This window comes from Caenorhabditis elegans, chromosome V (genome assembly GCF_000002985.6).
Source record: "Caenorhabditis elegans chromosome V".
In the NCBI taxonomy this organism is placed as follows: Eukaryota; Metazoa; Nematoda; class Chromadorea; order Rhabditida; family Rhabditidae; genus Caenorhabditis; species Caenorhabditis elegans.
The window spans coordinates 8,549,027-8,570,253 of record NC_003283.11 but is presented as its reverse complement, the minus strand read 5'-3'; the positions used below and the strand labels follow the sequence as shown (position 1 = coordinate 8,570,253).

Here is a 21,227-nt window from a genome sequence, read left to right as displayed (position 1 = left end):
GACAAGAATAATTGTATGAAATGACATAAATAACAATTAACAACCTTGTAATTATAAGTTATTTAAAGAAATTTCTAACTGTAAATGACGGAAATATATAATTATTCAAATTTAAGAAAATTCAACGAAAAATAGAAATTGAAAAACTTAGTGCGCGCCAAGTGTCAGTTGCTGGCGCACTTCGCGATTTGTTGGCGCGTTTCTCGTGCATGAATTGGAACCTCCAAAACTGCATTTCAGACCATTTTTTCATTGCGAATTCTCTGAAATTTCAGTGATTTTTTTTTCTATTTTCGACATGAATCCCGTGGAACCCGCGGATTTAGTCGATATTAGAGAACAACTACATTCTGGCTGTCACATAGTTCAGGCGAAGGTAATATTAAGATAAAATCTTCTATTATTAGAAATGCTCACACATTTTTCAGGGGTTCAGTTTTCTTGCCAATCGAATTATCAACAAAGAACTAGATGCGAAAGATGAGAAAAAATATCGGAAGCTGCTATTCGATTGCTTTGTCGTGGAGGAAGACATACTATTCAGATTTCTGATTGACACTTTGCCAATTCTTCTTATTAGAGGTAATCGTACTTTTTTTTTGCAATCTAAAGCAACTTTTTCAGGATCAAACTCACCGGAGACTCTATGGGAAGAGTTTACACTTCGTGCACCGAGAATACGTCGAATTCAAAGAGCTTTTGGAATGATGATAAGCCATTGTAAACCGTCATTTTCGTGAGTTCAAAAAGTGTATTCCTTTGTATATGGTAAATATTTTTCAGAAAATTTCTGGACGTGGCAGCAAGAATTGACAGTGAAATCTTGACTAAAATCTGCATTAGCAGCGAGTTTGGATACAACTTTTATCAATATATCGCAGTGCTTTCGTTTACTGGATTGCTATCGGATAGTCAGAAAAGGCTAGTAGGAAATTGTGGATTGGCCCAAAATGTGTTCTTAAAACATCAACCAGATTTGTACCCAACTGGGCACGAGAGTGAACATGACCCGGAATCTTTTTTGAGAGGTAAAAATATTTAATTGTTTGATTTCTAACTAAATAATTAAATTTTCAGAATGTTCCGCAGAAGATCTTCTCAGTCATCCTCTACATAATATTGATCCATTTCAACGTCATAAACTGATGCGAGACAGACCGGCCGTTCTCGAAAGTAAAAATCTTCCAAATCACATTCTCTACTTACCTTACGCGGTTATGCTCAGTCAGTACAAACAAGTCATTGTAAAACTTGTTGAGCAATCAAAAATGGCCGATCATAAACTTGCTTCGGAGAATCGAGTCAGTGGATGCAGGGATACATATTCATTTGCTGCTCCCGATTTTTCCGATCAAGATCTGACTTTTGAAACATTCATGTATCACACGATAGCTACTGGAAAAGTCACGTCTTTCATCAAATACGTTGAGAACTATCACGAATCGCTAGGAATCCTTCAAAAAGCTCATCTTCTTCCAGCACTTACTGTTTTTCTGACTCATTCATCTACGAATCCATCTCTTCAAGAAAGAATTTGCAAGTTAATAGCCTTGTTCGTCAAAAAAGCTCCAGAAAATGCGGATCAATTCGTGCTCTATTTCATTACATTATACCAGAAACCATTCTTTCCAATACACCGGCACCTGCTTCTCGAAACTATCAAGGATCTATTTGTTAATCGAGTGAGTAAATTCAAAAGTTCTCAAGAAATGTAAAATAATTATTTTTTTTCAGTTCGTCATAAGTTCTGCCTTCGGCTTCCTCAAAATCACTGCTTGTTTAGAAGGTGATCGTGTAAGATCATTGGAATGCCTAGCAGAGATCATTCCAAAATTCACACAGTTGTTCGAACCAATGACTAGTCTCTGCGCCTTGAAGAGGGATGATGGGTCCGACGAATCATTTTATGCGGAGCTTCATTTATTGAAGGAGTGCTGCAAAGTAACGTAAGTTTTGTATCATTTCTGAAATAAACAAAAATCACATTTCCTGAAATTTCTCACTTCAACTAAAGAATTTGCAGGGAAGACAACGAAAAAGCTCTTTCAAAGATCAGCAATTCATTAAAAGAATGTACAGGACCTCGGTTGGCTGCCATTGTGGATGCTGTTACCGATTTGATCAAGTGTGGAGTTCTTGATACAATAGGCGCAAGATCCATGCTTACAAAAAGAGCCAGGCAAAGAGGTTGCGAGCAATCATTAGGAACGTATTGTCGGTTATTATCAACATCCACTATCCCTGAAGAAAACGAGGAACAGGCTCGGATTTTGAGAATGTCTTGTATCGAGGAGCTAGCAAATCTCAAACAAAACGATAATCACACAGTTGCTTCAGAAGCGTGGAGATCGCTAGGAGCATTTGAATTGGATGAACTCGAAAAAGGACTGAAAATAAATCCTGCACAATTTGCCACTCTATTCGTCAAATTAAGAAAAGAAGTTCAAAATGGATTTATCGACTTCCTGAGTCTGTGTTTGCACAAAGAAGTTGAATCGTACCAACGACCACTATACAATACTAGTGCTCAGGATGTCAATGTTTCACCGTTGCTCACAAAAGTGGATACCTTCAAAGATAAATTGATTATTGAAAATAAGAATGAACCATGGTTCTGGTCAGCTTCACTCTCATTATCTGCATCTATTCTTCAGCTCACAGGCCCTACCAATCGGGCTCAAGCATCTGTGCGCCTCCTTCAATCCTGTTTGGAAAATGTTGTTCCAGCAAGTTCACACGATGAAATGATTCGATTGATGGCTGGATGGAGAATATGTATCAGAGAAGTGCTCCACGTGCTCACTGAGTCGAAAAGTAACGATATTCTCTGGGCAAGAGATCAGATCATCAATACTGGGCGAACAAGTTTAACGAACAAGGCTGAGTCAGTTGACAATATAATGATGATGCTCACAGCTTTGGCAGATGCTATCGATCAACAGCTTAGAAACATCGAGAATGATGAACAAGTTGAAGAAGTATCCAAGGCTCAGAATCCGTGGTTGTTATCCGTTTATGAGTTTGTTGCTACCCGCTTGCCGAAAAATTTGAAGGAGAAACGAGTTGCGAAAAATGAGCCAATATATCAATTGATAACCCATTCAAATAAGTCTTCCCTACTCACTGCCATATTCTGTTTGCGTCTTCTGTATTTAAACCCAAGTGTTGCTGCATTTTACAATGATGAAGATGTTGGACTCACTGATGATCGGATGCTTGTCAGTTTATTGCAAGATTCCACGAAAGAGCTTAAGAAAGAGGAAATTCCTGATCGAAAAATGATGTGGGTGACTGCGGAGGCTTACGGTGCTAGTCAGATGAGTGCGAAAGCGTTTGAAGTTGCGTACAATATAGTTATTGACGAGAAGACAGAAAAGTATGAAGAAACGGAGCTGGTTGATGATGAAAGTATTGAAAAGTTCTTTAATGGATTGATTTCCTCTCCAAAAAAAGATCTTAAAGAAATAGAACAGAATAATAAGAAAGTTCTTGAAAAACTTTGGAATAATGGAAACAATGAAGTGAGGAGAAAAATCTACGAAGGATTAGCTGAGTTAGCTCTAATCTCTGGAACAGGTCGCAGCAAAATGGTCATACCAGCTGGAAAGTTACCTGAAGGCATATTGAAAGGAATTCTTCAGTTGTTCGATAAGAAAATAAATGTCAAACCGGAAACTCTTCGAAACATCATCCGCTGTCTTGTTAATCACAGAAGAAATGATGGACGATTCCTTCCACCAATTGACTGGATGAAGTTCTTAGAAAGATCGGAATGGACAAAAGCTGATACGGATGCTCGTTTGGCGATGATTACGTTGGCATGTGAACAAAATATCTCAGAAGTAATTTTCCATTTTTCGAGTTCTTTGACTGTGAAGGAACTTTTGGTACTTTCTGAAAATCTACGATCGGTTTCAAAATTGTTCCCTAGAAAGGAGTTTACGATGATTCTTGTTCAAATGGCCGTTCAAGCGAGAAAAGAAGATGTTGAAACATCGAAAAAGCTTTCAATGGCTCTATCAGATCTACAAAAAGATTCAACTGTTCATAACTTTTTGATGAAATGTCTTCCGAAACTGTTTGACATTTCTGGAATTACTGATCCAATTCTGAACTCGATAAAAGATCCAGACGCATTCGGAGGTCAAATTTCCAACTGCTTTGATGTATGGTTGGAAGCTCGCAGAGGTGAAAAGATGAACATCAGAAGAATTTGTGACATTTTTGGCAAGGAGGAGAGTAATTCGAAGAAGAATGCGATTTGTGCATTGATCTCTCACGAATCAAGAACACTTTCAAGGAAGATGAGATTTGAAAAGCTTCTCGACGTGATTACTGCAAGCCGCATCGCAAGAACATTCGGCGGATCTATGCAATCATTCTTTTCCATCTTTCTTTCAATCATCGTCAGCAACAATGATACTGTCGAAATTCCATTGTGTTGGTTTGAAAATCAAGAACATGTTCCTGCGATGATGATCGCTGCTAAGCAACCATTTTACAAATGGATTGTTGAAGCTCCAGAAATGAAATCCAATGCTCACCATGTGAGTTTATTTTCAATAGAATTTTTATAATGTATCGCAAAACTCATATTTTCAGTTCGGGTCATTTTTGTCGTATTATGTGGATGGGCCGGAAAAACAATATTACGAATATTGGCACACAGAAGGGGCAACAGGTGCTGCACTCATATTTAATTGAATTTATTTATTTAAATGTATATTTTCAGACTTGCTCGCCATGATTGTCTCTGCCTACCCAAATGAGACCTTCCCGAACCTTCTTACTCAAACCGATGAGTTCTGGAAATCTCTTCTTGGTATTGCAGATGTTGGAAAATGATTATTCCTTTTCTCTCAACGATCTCCTTATTTATTATTAGTTATTGTTTTAAATACTATCAAATGTTATATGAGTATTTCGACTGGTGTCTCCTATTTTGTTCGGTTACAATTGCAATATACATATTTATTTTGTCACGATTTTTATTTATTTTGATTTTTCAAACGGTATTTCTGCCGATATCTACTTGTGTACCGTTAGTTTTTTTGTACCTTCAAAAAACGTATTTTTAGAAGAATGTCGGCAGTTGAACAACATATTCCCAACGACCAATTCCTGCAAAAGCTGACGGCATTTTATAGAGATTCAAAGATTCGAGGACCAAAAAGTGTATATGTTACAATGAAGCCATGTAAGTTCGAAAAATCATAACTCCTAAAAAATATAAAAGAATTTTTAAAAAATTATAAAAATTTAATGAAACGTTTTCAGATGACGGTCGAACCAAAGCGATGCCAAAAGGAAGCACGTTCAAAGAGGGTGACGAAATTTCATGTATCTTTCGAGCCAAATGGGGAAGCAAAAAGATTGCCACAGAGGTTAGTAGACCGAATAAAACTAAACGAATTTATAAAAATTTGCAACAATAAAAACGAGCTAATTCTTTTTGAAAAAAACAATTTAAGAATTTTTAGTTTTTTTTCTTTTATTACGGCCTATTTTCAGTAATTTTAAACAAAATCGCGAATCAACCACAGTTTCGTTTTTTCAGGTGAAAGCAAAAGAAGTTAACAAGTTCCACACTCAATATTCTGCCATAATTGTCGCACAAATGGTCAACTTGGAGAAGAGGAAAAAGACGGACGATGAGAAAAAGAAGACAGGTGCCACGAAGGCCTAATATCATTTTTTTTGTTTCTAGATCCAATTCCACTGGTTGTAGTCCTCTGGGCTTTCCATTGTATTTCATCCTCATTTTCCTGAAAATTGCTTCCCAGCCCTTCTTTACCTTCCATTTTCCACATAATTTATTGAATTGTGATTTGTTTTCTATTGTATTCGTTAAGTTTATCTGCACCTCATTTCATTTTCAAATTCCTCTCTTTTGCGGATTTTTCAGTCAGAAATTCAAATAGTTTATTGAATGAATCACAGTGATCAAAAAAGTTTCTTTTCGAACGATATAAATACGTCGGCATAGAAGCGAAGATTGAAAAGACTAATCAAAGAGGAGGAGGACAGCGAAGAAGATGTGTCAAAAATCACAATTCAGATGGAACGAAAGGAACAAAATGACTATTTGAAAGCTCGAAAGCAATGAATATTACAAAGAAAAAAAAACAAAGAAGAAGAAGAACAGTTGATTAAATATTAATTACAAGTAAACTTTCATCATTAGGCGACAAGATACGGTGCTGACCAGAAAATTCCAATCGTTGAAACAATTATGAATATTGTGAAGACGTATAAACAAAGGCGGTCCACAACCTAAAAGTTTCTAGTTTTATTTTAAATTTTTTCAAACTAATAGCACTATTACTGAGGTGCGAGCTTTTGCAATATTTGCGTCAAGAATACGGTTCCCGATCTCGACGCGAAAATTTTTCATTAAATACAAGCGGATGTGCGCCTTTAAAGGTTAGTTTTCAAATATAAATTTTCATAGAAAACAATGAAAACTCGATGAAAATTTTGCAGCAACGAAAGTTTGAAATTACAGTAATATTTAAAGGCGCGCAGTGTTTTTATATTTCAAAAAAATTGTCATGTCGAGACCGGTTACCGTATCTTTGTCGCAGAATTCGCAAAATGTTACGTCTGGGTAATAATAGGACTTATGTCTTAAAAATTTTCAATCTTCCGAGAAATATATGTACGTACCATGGCCGCAAATTTCCAATTATTGCATGCCTGTTCTTCCTTATCACCTTCTATCATTCTCTTCGTAACAATCTTCAATTCATGGTATATTCTGTGAAGAATCAGAAGTGTCGCCTGTTGTGAGACGTCTGTAGTTGTACCATTTGATGAAATCATTGTACTTGGAATACTGCCAAGACTTGTCAACCCATTACTAACAGATTGTGTCATAATATATTGATTCAATCGACAATCGGCATCAAATGAGTTTGCTCGTGAAAGTGAATGTTCATTGTCTTTGATGTTACGGATCAATGATTCCGAGTGACGATTTGGCTTAGTGGAAAATAATGATGGAAGTGAAGCATATGTCAAGTTGTGACCGGGTCGTTTCATTCGAAGAATCCATGGAATCCAATAGAGAAGGAGGTTACGTGTCTGAATAAGTTTATTTTGAATGTGATCTGCCACTTTTCAGATTATTGTCTAAATTTGTTTTACTCACTGTCTGTCGCGTTAGAATATGAAAGAATCTAGAAATACGAAAAGATCCTATTTTCAGATCTTCCTCATGGTCTTTATTGACAGTAATCCACTCTTTAGATTATATGGTACAATCTTCTGAAAAACTAACCCATGGTCCCATATCGTGGGTCTCCGGAGTACGGTAATGTAAGTTGAGAACGTAGACGGTGAAGACTGTCGATGCAGTAACCACAATCATACAACACGTAAAAAATATACCTGCACAATTTGATAACTTCATTATATTTATTCAATTCACCAGAATTACCTAGTAAAGGAACAGCTTCCGATGTTGGAGGTGACATCTCCGAAACAATACTCAAAAAGAAGCAAATTGAAAGTAAGACCGTGATTTCTGAAGTTTAATATGTTTTTAATAAAAATCAAATTCAAGAATTCACTTACGAAGAGTGATTTTCTCTCCTGCATCAGGAGGAAGTGTGAATCCTAGAAGTGTCATAAGAGTTGTCAATATACATGGCATAATTAAGTTGAACCCTAAAAATTGAACTCCTTCAAATGATATTTAAATAAAACATACCGTAATAAAGAGTTCGCCGTCTCATGTGAAGATAAAAATGAACATCTGGATAAGGTTCCGGACAGCAATCATAAAACTTTTCGTTTCGCTCCACAGTTGTCACTGTAAACTTTCCCACATGTGTCAAAAACGTTGAATAAAACAAATAATTTATAGTTTACTTTAAAAGCTATAGATCTAGATTTCAGGTAGAAAATGAAAAACTTCCTGAAATTTTTTTTCCAGAAGTGGGTAAAAAGTTGGGCAAAAACTTAATAAGAAAGAGTTCATTTTGATTTTTCAATATCTTTCAACTTACAAGGTAAAGCCCATTCTCCGTTTGAAATATATTCACTGATATCAAATCCACCCGTTGCTGGTTGAAGATCAAGTTTATAACCGTCATAAGTCCATGAACCAAACTGAAAAATTTTTAAATTAATTATTTCTCATTTAAATTTAAAAAAAAAACAGTAAAAACTTACTTTAAAGAAACATTTTTGCTCGTCAAATGGAAACCACTGAATATCAATTTTACATGAAATCTTAAATATTCCCGGTGGAACCCAATGCACCAAGCCAGTTGAATACACAATCATATTGGTTTGATACGTTGAATCAAAATTTGTGTCAACACTGTTATATAATAGAACATCTGGTTTCCAGATCTTTCCAGCTGGAAAACGGACATCTGTGATGTTACCGTATTCAGCTTTATCCCAAACCAAATTATAGTCGTTCCATGTCTGGAATACATGAAATTTAATTTTTTTTTTAAATAAAGTACCAAAAACTTACATAATCCAGCCATGCATTTACATAAACTACTTGATTTTTCTCGTCTACGTCAATTATTTGTTGGAGGGCTACCTGAAGTTAAATTTACATTAATTTTTTCAAAAAATTAATTACAATTACTATTATTTAGATACAGTAACCGTTTTGAAATAAAATATCAAATTGTTCTAGTAGACATAACTTTATTACTGTATTTGGAATATCTTCAGAAGACAAAAAATGAAATTCATCTAGAAATTTACCAGCAAAAAACGAACTCTGGTTTTTGGAAGAATTTTCAAATGGTTCGAAAACATACATTCATCGTATTTTTAGATCAAAAATAAATTTAAAAATACCTTTAGATGTACTGTAACTGGCTCGGAATGATTTGCAACAGGACGTTCCAGATTGTTATAATTTCTCATCAAATCCTCATACAATCTGCGCTCCTGCAGTGATCCGAGAGTCGGTGCCGCAAGAATTGCGCACGAGATGAGAAGGGTGCAGACAGACATACGGACATGAGAATCAGGGAAAGAAAAGCATTGATTTAATATTTAAGGTTTATCTGAAATAATAATTAAAACATCTTCTACTGAAAAAATCTTTAAAAGTGAATGTACATCCGTAAACAGAAGAAGTGTTGCAAAGTTTAAAAGGAACACAAAAAAATGTGTGAAAGGGTTGCATGAAGCCTCTGGAGAGTTGGCTGGTGACACCGACCAATTCATTTTTGGCATTCAGACAGAAAAAAGAAGGGGAAGAGAAGAACAAGACGGTGACTGATGAAGACATGAATTATGACTGAAAAACAATACGGGTTCAAGATTTATGCATAAATTCAATTGAAAAATGTTGGTGAACACTTTCATGGAATCTGGAAAAAGATAGATGCGTCTAAGTTCCAACTACCTACTGGGAAAAACTATTGGGTTTCATTCTTGATTTAATCAATCAGTATTAAGGTATTCGGACCAGTTTATAAAATAATATTATAATTTTCTCATCATCAGTATTTGTCAATATGAGAGGCGAAGTTTACGAAAAAACTTTTCTTTAAAAAATTTAACCTAAGTTTTAAGATAGTTTCCAAAAAATATCGAACACTTGAAGAAATACAATTTTCTGCATTTTGATATTAGGAAATACGCCTGAAAACTACGATCCCCAAGAATCCAAAATTTCTCACAAAAATCCTATTATTGTTCCAAGAGTTCAGAAAATTGAGAGAAAAAGTTAAAAATACGCATCACAGACTTGTGAATTTTTGAAATCGGATCCTCAGAAAGTAATCCGGCTTGGTGTGAAAAAAGGCTACAGACTACGTGAATTTTGAGCCAATATCAACAGTTTTGCAGAAAATCGACCAAAGGCACTTGTTCTCGGAATGATAGAAGTACAACAAAACAAATTTAGGCGGCACTCACTGATTGACCTAATTTAAATTTGTTTTGTTTCAAGGAAAGTTGTACTTTAGGATACCAAGAAGGATTTTGGAATCTACTTGGAAACACTTCAAATATTTTTTCAATGAAAGCTTAGTTTATGATCCATATCAGCTGTAGCATAAAATTATACTCAAATACCTTTACAAGTTACCTTGAAAAAGTGAGATCTTGGAAGTCAACCAAAATAAATAATTTAAACACAATGAAGTGATAAAAAACTTTCAAACAAACGAAGCTCGTATTCTTTGAAGAGCTCATCTCAAAGAATGCACATAAATTGTGCACTCTCAAATCGTCGCCAAGCTTCTTCTCTTGTTCATGATGACATGATAAGTGACAGGTGCGGTTGGCGGGGAGATGAGACGAACATATGTTTTAAAGGAAACTACTGAGGATTCTGATATAGAAGCTTCTAAGATCAAAAGATAGTAATAGACTAGAAGAATCACAAATTGGTATATAACTCACAAAAGTAGCAAAAAATTAAAAGATATATCTGTCCCCCCGGGTCGAGGGTGGCAACAGAAAATAAAGAGCACAGAGACCCACGAGAGGCAAAGATTTATCACAATCTCTTTTGACACGGTGTAACAAAACGTCCCCTTTTCACCACCACTTTCCATGCAATCATATACCTTTTTTGACTCATTGCTCTCAAGCTTCTTCCTCTTCAAACTGAAAACAATGTATGTAGTCATAAAGAAGCCATCACAGCCACCATCGATTTTCTCCCAATTCTTTTTTTCTTTATTGCATCGTGTCATAAAGTATGGCTAAAGTGTAAAATGAGGATGATGCGATAAGTCGGTGAAAAAATGGTGGTTTTGAAAGCTCAATGAAAAAAAAACGGTAGAGCGAAATTATATTATTGGTTAAAAGTGTACAAGAGTGTATAAAACCCTATTGAGTTTTGTATCATATTCGAAACCAACCGAAATTTAAATAACCACTGAGAAAGCGTGTTCTGTTCATGTTCCTTTTTTAAATCTAAACTTTTAAGAAGCGTTCTCTTCAAAAATTGTTCTGAGATTCCAAAATTATAGGTTGCTACGAAACTTTACAGAACACAACTCCACGCCTGCTCTTGGGTAGAGTTTTTAGAATATCTTCAAATGTGGAATATAATTTTGTTTTTTTTTGAAAATGAAAACTTAACTGTGCCTACACTCGAAATAATAAAACTGCGTGGAGTGTACTGCAGAAAACCTCATAATTAGGCCCCGCCTTTTTATCGTCCACTCACGGGGAAAAGGCAAAATTCGGGGACCAACCAATATCAGACCGCCGACATCTCATGGGTTCTGCGCGCCGCTATGTTTAACTCGTTGTGGGTGTGGCAAGCTGTCTCCGCCCGCTGCGAGTTAAACATAGCGGCGCGCGGAACCCATGAGATGTCGGCGGCCTGATATTGGTTGGTCCCCGAATTTTGCCTTTTCCCCGTGAGTGGACGAAAAAAAGGCGGGGCCTAAATATTAGGTTTTCTGCAGTACACGCCACGCAGTTTTATTATTTTGAGTGTATCTGTGATAATCAAGTTCGAAATCGGCTTCAAAAAAGCAAGCTGGAACTCGTCTCACTATCAGAACTCTCTCTCTCTCTCTCTCTCTTTTCTCATAGAAAATTTCACTTCGTTTTTTAAAACCTCGAATTATTTGTAAAAACTTTGATAAAAAATACCTGTAAAGATTTATGAATTGCAGCCCAAACTTCAAAAGAGGCTGTTGCAGATTTTGGATACTTGAGATGTTGGTATACAACTCGGTCGTCTGCCAGGAAGCTCTTTGTCTATTTTTATAGCTTACTTGAAACATATAGTACTGTAAACCTAGGGGCTGACCAGATCAAGTTGAGCGAAAATCTACAAAAACCCATCAATCTTTGAAACGTAGCAACCTAGGAATTTTCACACTTTATCTTTGATCATCTCAACTTTTTTGCGGCGGGCTGACTGACAAACGAGAATTAGGTGACAACAAACGGACGTTTTGTTTTGACAGGTCCTATAACTCACCCCATACAACACTTCTCTTCAATTCTCCTCCCACCCATACTTCACAGACACACAAGAAATTTGAGACAAAATGTGGAGGTCAGATACCGGAATTTATGGACGTTGTTTTTTTGGAAAAAGAAGGTGGATAATCTTTTGGTTGCAGATGTTTGATTGAGATGTTTCATTGGAATGGTTAAGTTCAAAGAGATTGAAACCAAAAAAAGATTTTATAAATATTTTGAGAGAAGGTATAGACGGAAACACGGAAAAATTAGGAGAAAAGTTGAGCTGGAATTGTCAATTGTAGTATCTATCTGTTTTTGATTACTTAGGAATGATATCATCTTGTCAAAGGCGGTTCATCTTACCCTCACCAATCTCCCCAATAAATAAACAAAAATATAATTTTCGCCACACGTTTCGGTTCGACTCTTAAGTGCCTTGCAGTCAGTATTTTCAATAGTGATAAAGCCTGAAATATTGTTGTCTAAAATATTTAAAATCTAATGAATTCAGCCAAAAATTTGCTCCCTTTAAGAACATCTTGAAAAATACTACACCGGACCATTGAAAATCGGTCTGCAGACGTCTGGTTTTGTTGGATATTCACCGTATATGTTGTGAATGGTGAAACCGCAGATAAAAATGCATAGAATAATGAGAAAATACAGCAATTGAAAATTAAGCAAACGGTGAGTTTATAAACGAAGAAGCTTATAATAAAACATACTGATAAGGGAAACAAATTGAAAAATACCCAAACGAGAAACACCTTGAAACCAGAGCTGCAATATCTCACGACCCTGGAGGTCCTCTACAAAAACAAAACCAAGCAAAAAAAATGAGGACAAAACTAGAAACTTCTGAAGGGACTGAAGCACTTGGAAACTAGAAGTCTTTCCCTCCTCTTCGCAGCTCTATTTCATTGTCATCTCCTCCTCATACACTACTCGTCCTTCTTCTTCTTCTTCTGTTGGAGTCCGAAACATTGACGGTGGGAAAAACAAGCAGAAAACGGATTGGACGAGCTCAAAGACAGCAATAAGAGAGAAAAAAGGAGAAGCAAAAAGGGGAACTGACGAAAGAAAAGATTTGGGTTAGTAGTTCGAATTTGGATTCGAAGACGGGGGCGGAGAAAAATGGGGTGAAAATTGGTTAGATACGGGTTAAATGGCTCTATAGAACCGTCGGTACAGATTTGAAATATAGGAATTCTCACAAGAAACGAAATTCCAAGATTCAATCAATACATTTAGTTTACTAAAATCACGTAGCTGGAGAGAAAGTAGTTTACTGTCTTAATTTTTCAGATTTTCATAATTTAGACACTTGAAATTAAAATTTTTTCAAAGGTTTAGAATAGTTTAGTTTCAAACATTTCGACCATATATTTAGTAAAGCTTCACAAAAAATGAAATCACAGTAAAAAATGTAAACCTATAACAATTTTAGAAGACGACGAAAAATAATTTTTCTACAAGTGCAATATTGTTAGGTTCCGAACCTGAAGTAAAACTGAAAAGTTTTCAATCTCCAAAATATTTGGCAATTGGATGCTCCAACTTCAAAATTCAGACGTAATTCCAACAATAAAAGTTGAATTATTGCAAGCTTTGTTGATCTGATCTATGCTAGACCTAGATATTGCTCTGACATGAATAATATAGGTTCACTCACATATTCCGATTTCATGCTCTTTGAGCAATATAATTATGTCATGATCTATCTAATGAAATGCTCACAGAACTAAGTGCAAAATATATGTTTTTGGGTTACGGTAACATTACTTTCAACTTGAGATATTTTAGAAGTGCAACTGGGCCATCAGAAAGTTTAATGGGTACGTCTAAAACGTCTAAAACGTTGCACAACTTTTAAAGCTTCAAAGTACACACTGAAGATTTCTGCTCATTTCTAATTTCTGAGATTGTTTACACTATTTTTCGTAGTTTTATTTCAAAAAAGTGGAACTTTTGAAGAATGCGGTCACATTCAATGATTCCATTCTCCCTGTCATCATCATTGTTCCTGGCTCCTCCCCCACTTTCTGTTGTCCTCGTGTTTTTAATGCGAACTCCATGGCCGTAAAACTGACCATAAAATCCATTACTCTTCGACTTCATATGCTTCATTCAAACCGGATGATGAAGCGATGAAAATTGAGAAAAAATGAAATCCAGAAGTCGACGAGCCGAGCAACGAGCACCAATCCAATGAAAACCAGAAGCTGTTGAAAGATTGACTACATCCTTTTTCAATTAGGATCCCAGGGCGTACACCGATTTGTTATCGAAACCGATTGAAGTTATTCAGCAGGGAGGTGTACCAATCGGTCCCAGGCTTCAGCTCCACTAATCAAATCTTTTAGGCTCACGGAGGGAAACACACAGAGATTTGAAAGGTAGATAGATTGAGCGGGTAGACGTGTGTGAAGATGAGGTCATGAGAAGAAATGAGAAAGAGAAAAAGGGACTGAATTTGATTTGGAAACGACAAAACGGGGGGATAGGAATGAAAAAGGGGAGGACAGAAGAATCGAAATGGAGGAAAAAAGTAGTTGTTGAGCAATGATGCTCTTTTTCAGGAAGGGATGAGGAAACATCAGATGTACGTTGATCTGATAATGTGGGAAAGGGTGGATGAATCAAACATCTACAAGTACATAATGAAGTACAGAGTTTAAAATATTTCGTATTGTAGCTAGTTACAAGATTCAAGTGAACCTGTCTTAAAAGTAAGTGGGTACAAACAAATTTGAATTGAAAAGAAGCTTCAAATCTTCAAATTTCCGCCTAATGCCCTTTTTTCTTCAATCCATCTTTCACCCCATTCACACCCATTTCCAAAAACGATTCGTACTCAAATGAAAAGACGAGGCACATTAATTGGTCCAAGCTTATGTGTGGGAACATTTGGATTACTCACCGCCCAACACATTTGAAAAAGAAAAAAAAGGAAATGAAATGGTTTTATTTGATTGCTCAAGGCATTTGGTTTAAGCGAAAAGATACGGTGCACGTAAAGCAATGATGATGGAGACGACGACGATGAGTAAGGAGAAGGCAAGAAGGCACAGACGATCGACGACAATTGCAGCAAATCTCCATTCAAGAGCTACTCGACTGTCTTCATCATTGTCATCGTCATGTTCTCGGATCATCTGGAAAAAACAATATTTGATTCTGATTGAAAAGCTTGATCTATTACTGTACTCGTCCACATGTATCTAAAAGACCCTGTCTTTTGAGCTCTGAAAACTGCGGGAGACGTTACTGTGATACGGCAGCAGGAAACACGCGCTTTAGGAGGTCAACAGTCAAGAAATCTTCTGGATACACTTGTACCCATAAATAGCCCCAATATAGAAACATTATTTAAAACTTCCGAATGCTCTAGAACATCAAATTGTCTTAGTTTTAAATATGCTAGGACTTTAATAACATAGATAGGCGCACGTACCTGCCTATCGCCTTCTGTCAGAATTTAAGATAGTGTTTGGTACTTGAGTATTCTAGGTTTATCCAGGTATAGGTTTATCTAATTTGATTATTGTAATTAAATTTTTGAAAAGTTCATCAATATGAACAAAACTATCGCCGTACCTTTACATGATCGTAAATCTTCTGTAACACCCGCAATCTCTCAATTCCTTTTTCATCAGCAATCTTCTCCTGTTTAACTTGATAAATAAGCTCTTCAAAATTATCTTTCAACATAATTCCCATGGAATGTATCTGTGTAACCGGTCCATCTGCATATTCGAACGCTGTTCTTGCCATAGATTCTCTTCGATTCCTTCCCTTCCAACTTTCTGTCAGTGTCTGAAAGTTATTTTCTCTATCCGGCATTTTCATTCGCAATAGCCACGGTGACCACTCCAAGAGAATGAACCTCATCTGGAATTTTATATTTTGATATGAAAAAAAAAGAAGAAATACCCAGAAATCCATCCGTTCGTGTACATGTTGGTTTCGAAAATGAAAACTTTGCACATAAACTGTGAAAGAAGTGGCTAAAACGGAAATGAAGTTGCAAGTGTGGAAGAATACTCCAAGAAGTGGAACAGCTTCTGATGTTTGAGGTGTCAGTTCACTCATTATTGTGAGGAAAATGCATATGGCAAGAGAGACAGAGATCTGAAAAATTGATAAAATTTAAGTTTGTAGCTAAATTGAAATTTAAACAATCATAAAGTTTTGTTAAAATTAAAAAAAAAAGTTTTTGTTTTTTCAAATCTTATGTCTTGCTACTCGACTCTCGCAGCTATCATCTCGGTTCATGTCACATTAAAAAAATTAACTTCAAATTTACAGAACCTTTAGTTTTCCACTTTTTCGTGTCTTTGGCAAAACATTATTAGTTTTTCCTTTTCGTTTCGAAAAAGCCTTTGAAATTAAATTCAGCTTTGCTAGAACGCAAGAATAATAGAAGAAACACATTTTAACTTTCTAAAAACTTTACATAGCTTAATGTTACAACTAACAAAATAATATTATAAGTCGTACCTGAAGTCCAACTTTTTCGCAAGTTTCAGGGCTAACAGTAAAGCCCAAAATAACCAGTATCATTGTTAAAAGAACTGGAGCAATTAAATTGAAGGAATAGTATCTGCAAAAATGAAAATTCAATCTTCATTCATCTAAAAATTACAAAAACGTACAAAGTTCTCCGTCGTAAATGTAGCGTAAAAGTGATATCTTCATACTGCTCGGGACAACATTCATATTGTTTCACAGTAATATTTGTTCGATAATCTATTATAATCCATTCCCCGTTTGGAATGAACTCGGAGAAATCAAAATCACCCTTTTCTAGTTGAATCTTATCACGAGTATACGTCCATGAGCCAAACTGAATTTCATTTTTTTAAAGCTGTATTAAACTAAAAAAAAAACCTCTTACCTTAAAATAACAAACTTGTTCATCAAATGGAAACCAATAAATATCCAATTTACACGATACTTTGAATATTCCTGGTGGCATCCAATTAATGTTTCCCGTATGATAATTAACCAGATTTACTTTATACGACGAATCAAACTCCGAATCGACACTGGAAAACGTTTAAATTGTGGTTTTTGAGTTTTCAAGTTCCTCTAGAAATGGAAGTTACCTATTATAAAGAAGGATATCGGGAGTCCATAGAGCATCCGGTGGATGTCTTAGATCTGTCACGTTCTCATAAGCAGTCGGTTCCCATCGTAAATTTTCATCTCTCCATTGGAACTTAAGCCAGGCATTTACTTCCAGCTGTTCCTCTTTTTCGGACTGAAAAAATTGATAGTTGAATAAAAATCTATGAACATCATCTGTTAAATACCAAGTTTCATTGCAATAAGTTTTTCAAAAGTGTTCCAATTTGTAAACAAAAATTAAATCTTTTGAAACTTTAACATTGTTTATATGAAAAATTTAGAAATTAGTGAAAAATACAAATTACCAAGTTAATAATCTGTTGCAAAAAGACTCCCAAACTGACAACAACTGGCTTTGAACTATCAAGTGTTGGTCTTTCCTCACGAACATATCCTGACATAAGATCATTGATAAGCCGTACTTCTGCTGGTGAGCCATTTAATTGGGTGATTAGAAGCAAAAAATGCAATAAAATGGGCAAGAGCATCACAGGGCCATCGGAGAGAGTTTCGCTGGAAATTTAATGAGAGATCGAGAGAGCTTGAAGCGCAGAGATAATGACGGAACGGAGTGATGGGAAAACGAGGAAAAGTGGGAGGAAAAGATAACGAAGACAACTGTTGCGATGGGGTAAAGTGGATATGAGAACATTTATGAAAAATAGCTGGGAACGTTAAAATTCGTATTTCAATTAGTTTGCTAAGATCTATAACTTTTTAACCATGTTCGAAATGCACGCTGTGATTTAATCATGTATATATATATGGAAATGCATGGAAAATGTTTTGGAAATACGGCCACAGTCCCCGGCTAGGACGTGGCTTAAATTACAGCCCAGAGGGATCACCACCAGGCAGTGTACCTGAATCCCAGATCCGCAGTGCATAGCACTTGAAGAACGGATCGTCCTTTAATCCTTTTAATCCTTTAAAATTAAACTGAGGCACGGTTTCGCAGAGATCGTAGGAAAATCATTGTACTTTCATGCACATGAACATGTGAAAATGGGTTGAATTGAGCCGGCTATTTACAACGTGAGTTGAAAATTTATTGATTTTTTTAAAAATGAATTATAAACAAAGACGTATTTTCAAAATGGAAAATATTCGGAACAAAAGCAAAAACCTAGGAAGAAAGTTCAACGTAACGAGGATTCTAAATCGGAATCTTTTCTTCCGGAGGCCTGATCAAATTACGCTGTCATTTCTTTTTTCCACCTCTCTAACACACCATTTCCTCCCTTTTTCTTTTTTTTTGAATTTCTTTTTCTTTCTCGGCTCATAAACCACAATGTGCTCTCCCTCATTGTGTGAAATTTGAAATTTAGAATCATTTTTGGTGTGAGACGATAGAGTTCACGGTTCCTACGATTAATTGACTTTGAATTGGAAAACTCTATCTGAAAAGTATAGAAGAGAAAAAGAGACAAAAACAACTAAAACATTTTTTTTTCAGGAAAGTTTGGAAGGGGAGAGAAAGAGGGGACAACAAACCGATTTGGAAATCTCAAGGGGGATCCATGTGCACAACGAAGAGAATGAGCTTGTCTTCGCTTCTCTTTAAGTACTTTTCAATGTAAGCTTCTTCTTCACTGCTAATGGGTTTGTAATCACGTCACTCTGGGGAATTTGAGACAACAAACAGGTGTACCCGAGATTTGGGGTTTATAAGAACTAGGGATCGTCACATTTTTTAAAGGTGTAGATGGCACCAGCTGATAATTGTTCAAAATTACTCAAATCTTTCAAAACTTATTTTCCACAAATTTCAAGCGTATGTACATTTCTACATCTCGGGAGTTTGAATGTAAAACGAATTTTCACTGAAAATTTAAGTTAGTTTAATTTCTCTCAAAAACCTAGAGAACGATTGTAAAAAAGTCGAAAGATAAAATAAATGAAAAACACATTCCAATACCATCAACAAAAACAACTTCACTAGTCTATTTTTGCATTCATGGAAAAAACGAGTTCGATTCCAGTTGAAAATGTTCAAAACTAAACTTTTTATATCTCGAAAGCTTCACAAATTTCCAATACAATCAAACGCGTTTCTTATCAAGTTGATAATCTAGCAGTTGATTATTCAAGTTCTTGACAAATAAATCTATAATAATTTCCGGTACAAATTTAATGAGTTCAAATTGAATCTGATGAGTGATATATCCTGTTGTGCTAGATGAATTGCCAATTGTATTCAGTGATGACTTTGCAAATGAATCACTATTCGGGCAGAAAATTGATGAAAGTGGGTTTTTTATCATGTTTGTTGAAACAAGTAACGGTGTTATAGTCTGGCATATAATTCCTTCATTTTCATATTCTTTTTGAAGAATTGAAGTGAACCACTCAATGTATTTCTGAATTGTTTCTATGTTAAAAGTTACAAGAACAGAACACACTTACTTTGGTTGCTGAATAAACCGACCATTTAGCCATATGAATTGATCCAGCAGCAGACCCTATATTGACAATTATTCCAGATTTTCTAGCCATCATTTGCGGAAGAATTCCAGCTGTCAACTAAAAAATGTAAACTGGCTTGATTTGATTTGAAATTCCAACTCACTAAAGTTACCGGCAAAATATTAACATTGATAACATTAGTGAGAGTATCAATTCCACCTTCCACTCTGTGTAAAACTTCTGGATTGTCAAAACACATTCCCACATTGTTTATCAAAATTCCAATGTCAACTTCGTTGAGACTATGTAATAACCTCTTGTAATCTTCGTAAGATACCCTTGTAAAATCACAGATGGCGTAACGAACTTCGATATCAGAATATTTATTCAAAATCTGTTTCTTTGTTTTCACAAGTTTCGATTTGGTTCGAGATATTAGGAATATATTGAAACCTCGTCTAGCCAGATCCAACGCGTATGATCTTCCGATTCCATCAGTGGCTCCAGTTACAACTGAAAAAATTAATTGTATACGATTAGAAAATTGAAAATTGTGTTGTTAAGTGTGTCTCACCTGCCCATGATGCTCCTGCTGTTCTTTTCAAATCAATCGGTGTATAAAATATGTAAACACCAAATATATTTAGAGAAATTTTGATCAAATGGTACAAAAACTGAAGAGTATAAGCGATTACTATAATCATAATTAACAAGTTTTCGTCGAGATTTAAAGAAAAATACATTGCTGTTGAATAATTTCGAGAAAATTTTTAAGAATACTTGTTTAAAATGAATTTACCTGCAACTAGAGTACATGTGAATTTGTCATTCGTCACTTAAAAGAACGCGTTTTCAAGTGTTTTTGCAAATCGCACAATTGCTAAATTCTATTTAATTCTTTGTTGTTTTTCTCAAAATTGTATTCTTATGTTGTAAAAAGAATTTTAAACATTGTGGAGTCTGAAAGGATCATGGAAAGGTATGAACTGTTTTAGTAGCGAGACTTTTGTGAGGAAATATAGTTCCACTTTCCTTTGTAGGAAAATGTCAAACATTCTTAAACATTTTAACAAATTGTCATATTGAACGTTGCTACGTTGTTCTATTTTTACAGAAAAAGTCCCCGGTTGGTGAAAAACTTACCAAAAGTTTCCAAATTTTCGATAAACACGGAGGGTTCCAAATAGCATTTTGTAAACTTTTAGAACTATTAGAACATTCTGGTAAGTTACCCACTGTTGTTAGAATGCATACCATTTCTATATTTTCAACTTTTTAATTAGAGATCCTCTCCCAAAGTTATATTTCACAAGGTGTTCATTGCTCCAGGTACAAGGTTGCGCTGCAGCCACATGTAGTCAGAAAATATTCGTCGCCCACTTCATTACTCAGATCCACTTATCTCCCAGTTAGTCATCACGTAGGAAACACAAAACTAACCTTTCATCGAGCCGTCCACCTCCGTCGCCACTTTGTCTCGTCGAGTTCACTCTCGATTTCATCACAGACTTCTAAAAGCCAAACCGTTTATTTCTTTTTCGTCTTTTCTTTTTTTTTTCTAATTTCGATAGAAAATTCCATCGGACGAGACCGCAATGATTTTGATACGTCAAAATCAACTTTTATGGTCTAGAGATTGGAGACGCAGAGAATGATGCTCTTATTCTCTCCCTGATAAAGCTCCTATCAATTTCCGATATATCGGAATGATGGGTTCGCGCAGGAAACAGAGAAGGGAAGGAAAAAAGGTGATTTGTTTGCTGATACCGACGGTT

The 21,227-nt window shown here is 35.6% G+C and overlaps 5 protein-coding genes and 3 non-coding genes across 9 annotated transcripts; 4 read left to right on the top strand and 4 right to left on the bottom strand.

Moving 5' to 3' along the window:
* The first annotated feature begins 253 nt into the window (after positions 1–253).
* Positions 254–4,979, top strand: F25G6.9 (Signal recognition particle 14 kDa protein). Its single transcript, NM_072808.6, has 9 exons — positions 254–376; positions 429–582; positions 625–736; positions 784–1,028; positions 1,078–1,682; positions 1,735–1,946; positions 2,024–4,547; positions 4,603–4,681; positions 4,733–4,979. The coding sequence occupies exons 1-9, from the start codon at positions 299–301 to the stop codon at positions 4,843–4,845; spliced, it is 4,122 nt and encodes a 1,373-aa protein (NP_505209.2). The 5' UTR covers positions 254–298; the 3' UTR covers positions 4,846–4,979.
* Positions 4,980–5,078: 99 nt separating this feature from the next.
* On the top strand, positions 5,079–5,951 carry F25G6.8 (Signal recognition particle 14 kDa protein). Its single transcript, NM_072807.5, has 3 exons — positions 5,079–5,197; positions 5,278–5,384; positions 5,558–5,951. The coding sequence occupies exons 1-3, from the start codon at positions 5,083–5,085 to the stop codon at positions 5,684–5,686; spliced, it is 351 nt and encodes a 116-aa protein (NP_505208.1). The 5' UTR covers positions 5,079–5,082; the 3' UTR covers positions 5,687–5,951.
* Positions 5,909–9,038, bottom strand: acr-16 (Acetylcholine receptor subunit alpha-type acr-16). Its single transcript, NM_072806.5, has 10 exons — positions 8,827–9,038; positions 8,489–8,560; positions 8,176–8,436; positions 8,010–8,112; positions 7,712–7,813; positions 7,576–7,668; positions 7,439–7,525; positions 7,280–7,389; positions 6,667–7,083; positions 5,909–6,273 (listed from the first exon to the last, which is right to left on the bottom strand). Exons 1-10 carry the CDS (start codon positions 8,983–8,985, stop codon positions 6,181–6,183), a joined length of 1,497 nt encoding a protein of 498 aa, NP_505207.1. The 5' UTR covers positions 8,986–9,038; the 3' UTR covers positions 5,909–6,180.
* A 1,136-nt stretch (positions 9,039–10,174) lies between these two features.
* F25G6.19 lies at positions 10,175–10,274 on the bottom strand. The gene has a single exon (NR_069092.1). It is a non-coding gene; the product is annotated as an Unclassified non-coding RNA F25G6.19 (non-coding RNA).
* A 1,689-nt stretch (positions 10,275–11,963) lies between these two features.
* Positions 11,964–12,113, top strand: F25G6.16. The gene has a single exon (NR_069091.1). It is a non-coding gene; the product is annotated as an Unclassified non-coding RNA F25G6.16 (non-coding RNA).
* A 2,757-nt stretch (positions 12,114–14,870) lies between these two features.
* acr-15 (Acetylcholine receptor subunit alpha-type acr-15) lies at positions 14,871–17,559 on the bottom strand. Its single transcript, NM_072805.6, has 8 exons — positions 17,352–17,559; positions 17,025–17,179; positions 16,814–16,964; positions 16,572–16,762; positions 16,417–16,519; positions 15,850–16,047; positions 15,514–15,807; positions 14,871–15,071 (listed from the first exon to the last, which is right to left on the bottom strand). Exons 1-8 carry the CDS (start codon positions 17,532–17,534, stop codon positions 14,907–14,909), a joined length of 1,440 nt encoding a protein of 479 aa, NP_505206.2. The 5' UTR covers positions 17,535–17,559; the 3' UTR covers positions 14,871–14,906.
* Positions 15,103–15,252, top strand: F25G6.17. The gene has a single exon (NR_069090.1). It is a non-coding gene; the product is annotated as an Unclassified non-coding RNA F25G6.17 (non-coding RNA).
* Positions 17,560–19,046: 1,487 nt separating the features above from the next.
* On the bottom strand, positions 19,047–20,965 carry stdh-4 (the record flags this gene model as incomplete). Of its 2 annotated transcripts, none has more annotated exons than NM_072804.4 (4): positions 19,047–19,406; positions 19,453–19,569; positions 19,616–19,965; positions 20,893–20,965. In NM_072804.4, the coding sequence occupies 4 exons, from the start codon at positions 20,897–20,899 to the stop codon at positions 19,089–19,091; spliced, it is 792 nt and encodes a 263-aa protein (NP_505205.2). The 2 variants fall into 2 exon arrangements, with proteins under 2 accessions (NP_505205.2, NP_001355440.1); NM_001368458.1 differs by lacking the exon at positions 20,893–20,965 and adding an exon at positions 20,027–20,195 and having other exon boundaries at positions 19,089–19,406.
* Positions 20,966–21,227: the final 262 nt, after the last annotated feature.

Excerpts from the sequence above, each read along its gene's own strand:
- acr-15 (NM_072805.6), bottom strand. The coding sequence starts at position 17,534 with ATGCTCTTGCCCATTTTATTGCATTTTTTGCTTCTAATCACCCAATTA. Across the intron at positions 16,048-16,416 it reads GCGAAAAAGTTGGACTTCAG|ATCTCTGTCTCTCTTGCCAT; the intron begins GTACGACTTATA and ends TCAATTTTTCAG. Across the intron at positions 15,072-15,513 it reads AGATTTACGATCATGTAAAG|ATGATCCGAGAACATGACGA; the intron begins GTACGGCGATAG and ends TGTTTTTTCCAG.
- F25G6.8 (NM_072807.5), top strand. The coding sequence starts at position 5,083 with ATGTCGGCAGTTGAACAACATATTCCCAACGACCAATTCCTGCAAAAG. Across the intron at positions 5,198-5,277 it reads ATATGTTACAATGAAGCCAT|ATGACGGTCGAACCAAAGCG; the intron begins GTAAGTTCGAAA and ends AAACGTTTTCAG. Across the intron at positions 5,385-5,557 it reads GCAAAAAGATTGCCACAGAG|GTGAAAGCAAAAGAAGTTAA; the intron begins GTTAGTAGACCG and ends TCGTTTTTTCAG.
- F25G6.9 (NM_072808.6), top strand. The coding sequence starts at position 299 with ATGAATCCCGTGGAACCCGCGGATTTAGTCGATATTAGAGAACAACTA. Across the intron at positions 737-783 it reads CATTGTAAACCGTCATTTTC|AAAATTTCTGGACGTGGCAG; the intron begins GTGAGTTCAAAA and ends AATATTTTTCAG. Across the intron at positions 4,548-4,602 it reads TGAAATCCAATGCTCACCAT|TTCGGGTCATTTTTGTCGTA; the intron begins GTGAGTTTATTT and ends TCATATTTTCAG.
- acr-16 (NM_072806.5), bottom strand. The coding sequence starts at position 8,985 with ATGTCTGTCTGCACCCTTCTCATCTCGTGCGCAATTCTTGCGGCACCG. Across the intron at positions 8,113-8,175 it reads AGCAAAAATGTTTCTTTAAA|TTTGGTTCATGGACTTATGA; the intron begins GTAAGTTTTTAC and ends AAAATTTTTCAG. Across the intron at positions 6,274-6,666 it reads ATTGGAAATTTGCGGCCATG|GTTGTGGACCGCCTTTGTTT; the intron begins GTACGTACATAT and ends AGAAACTTTTAG.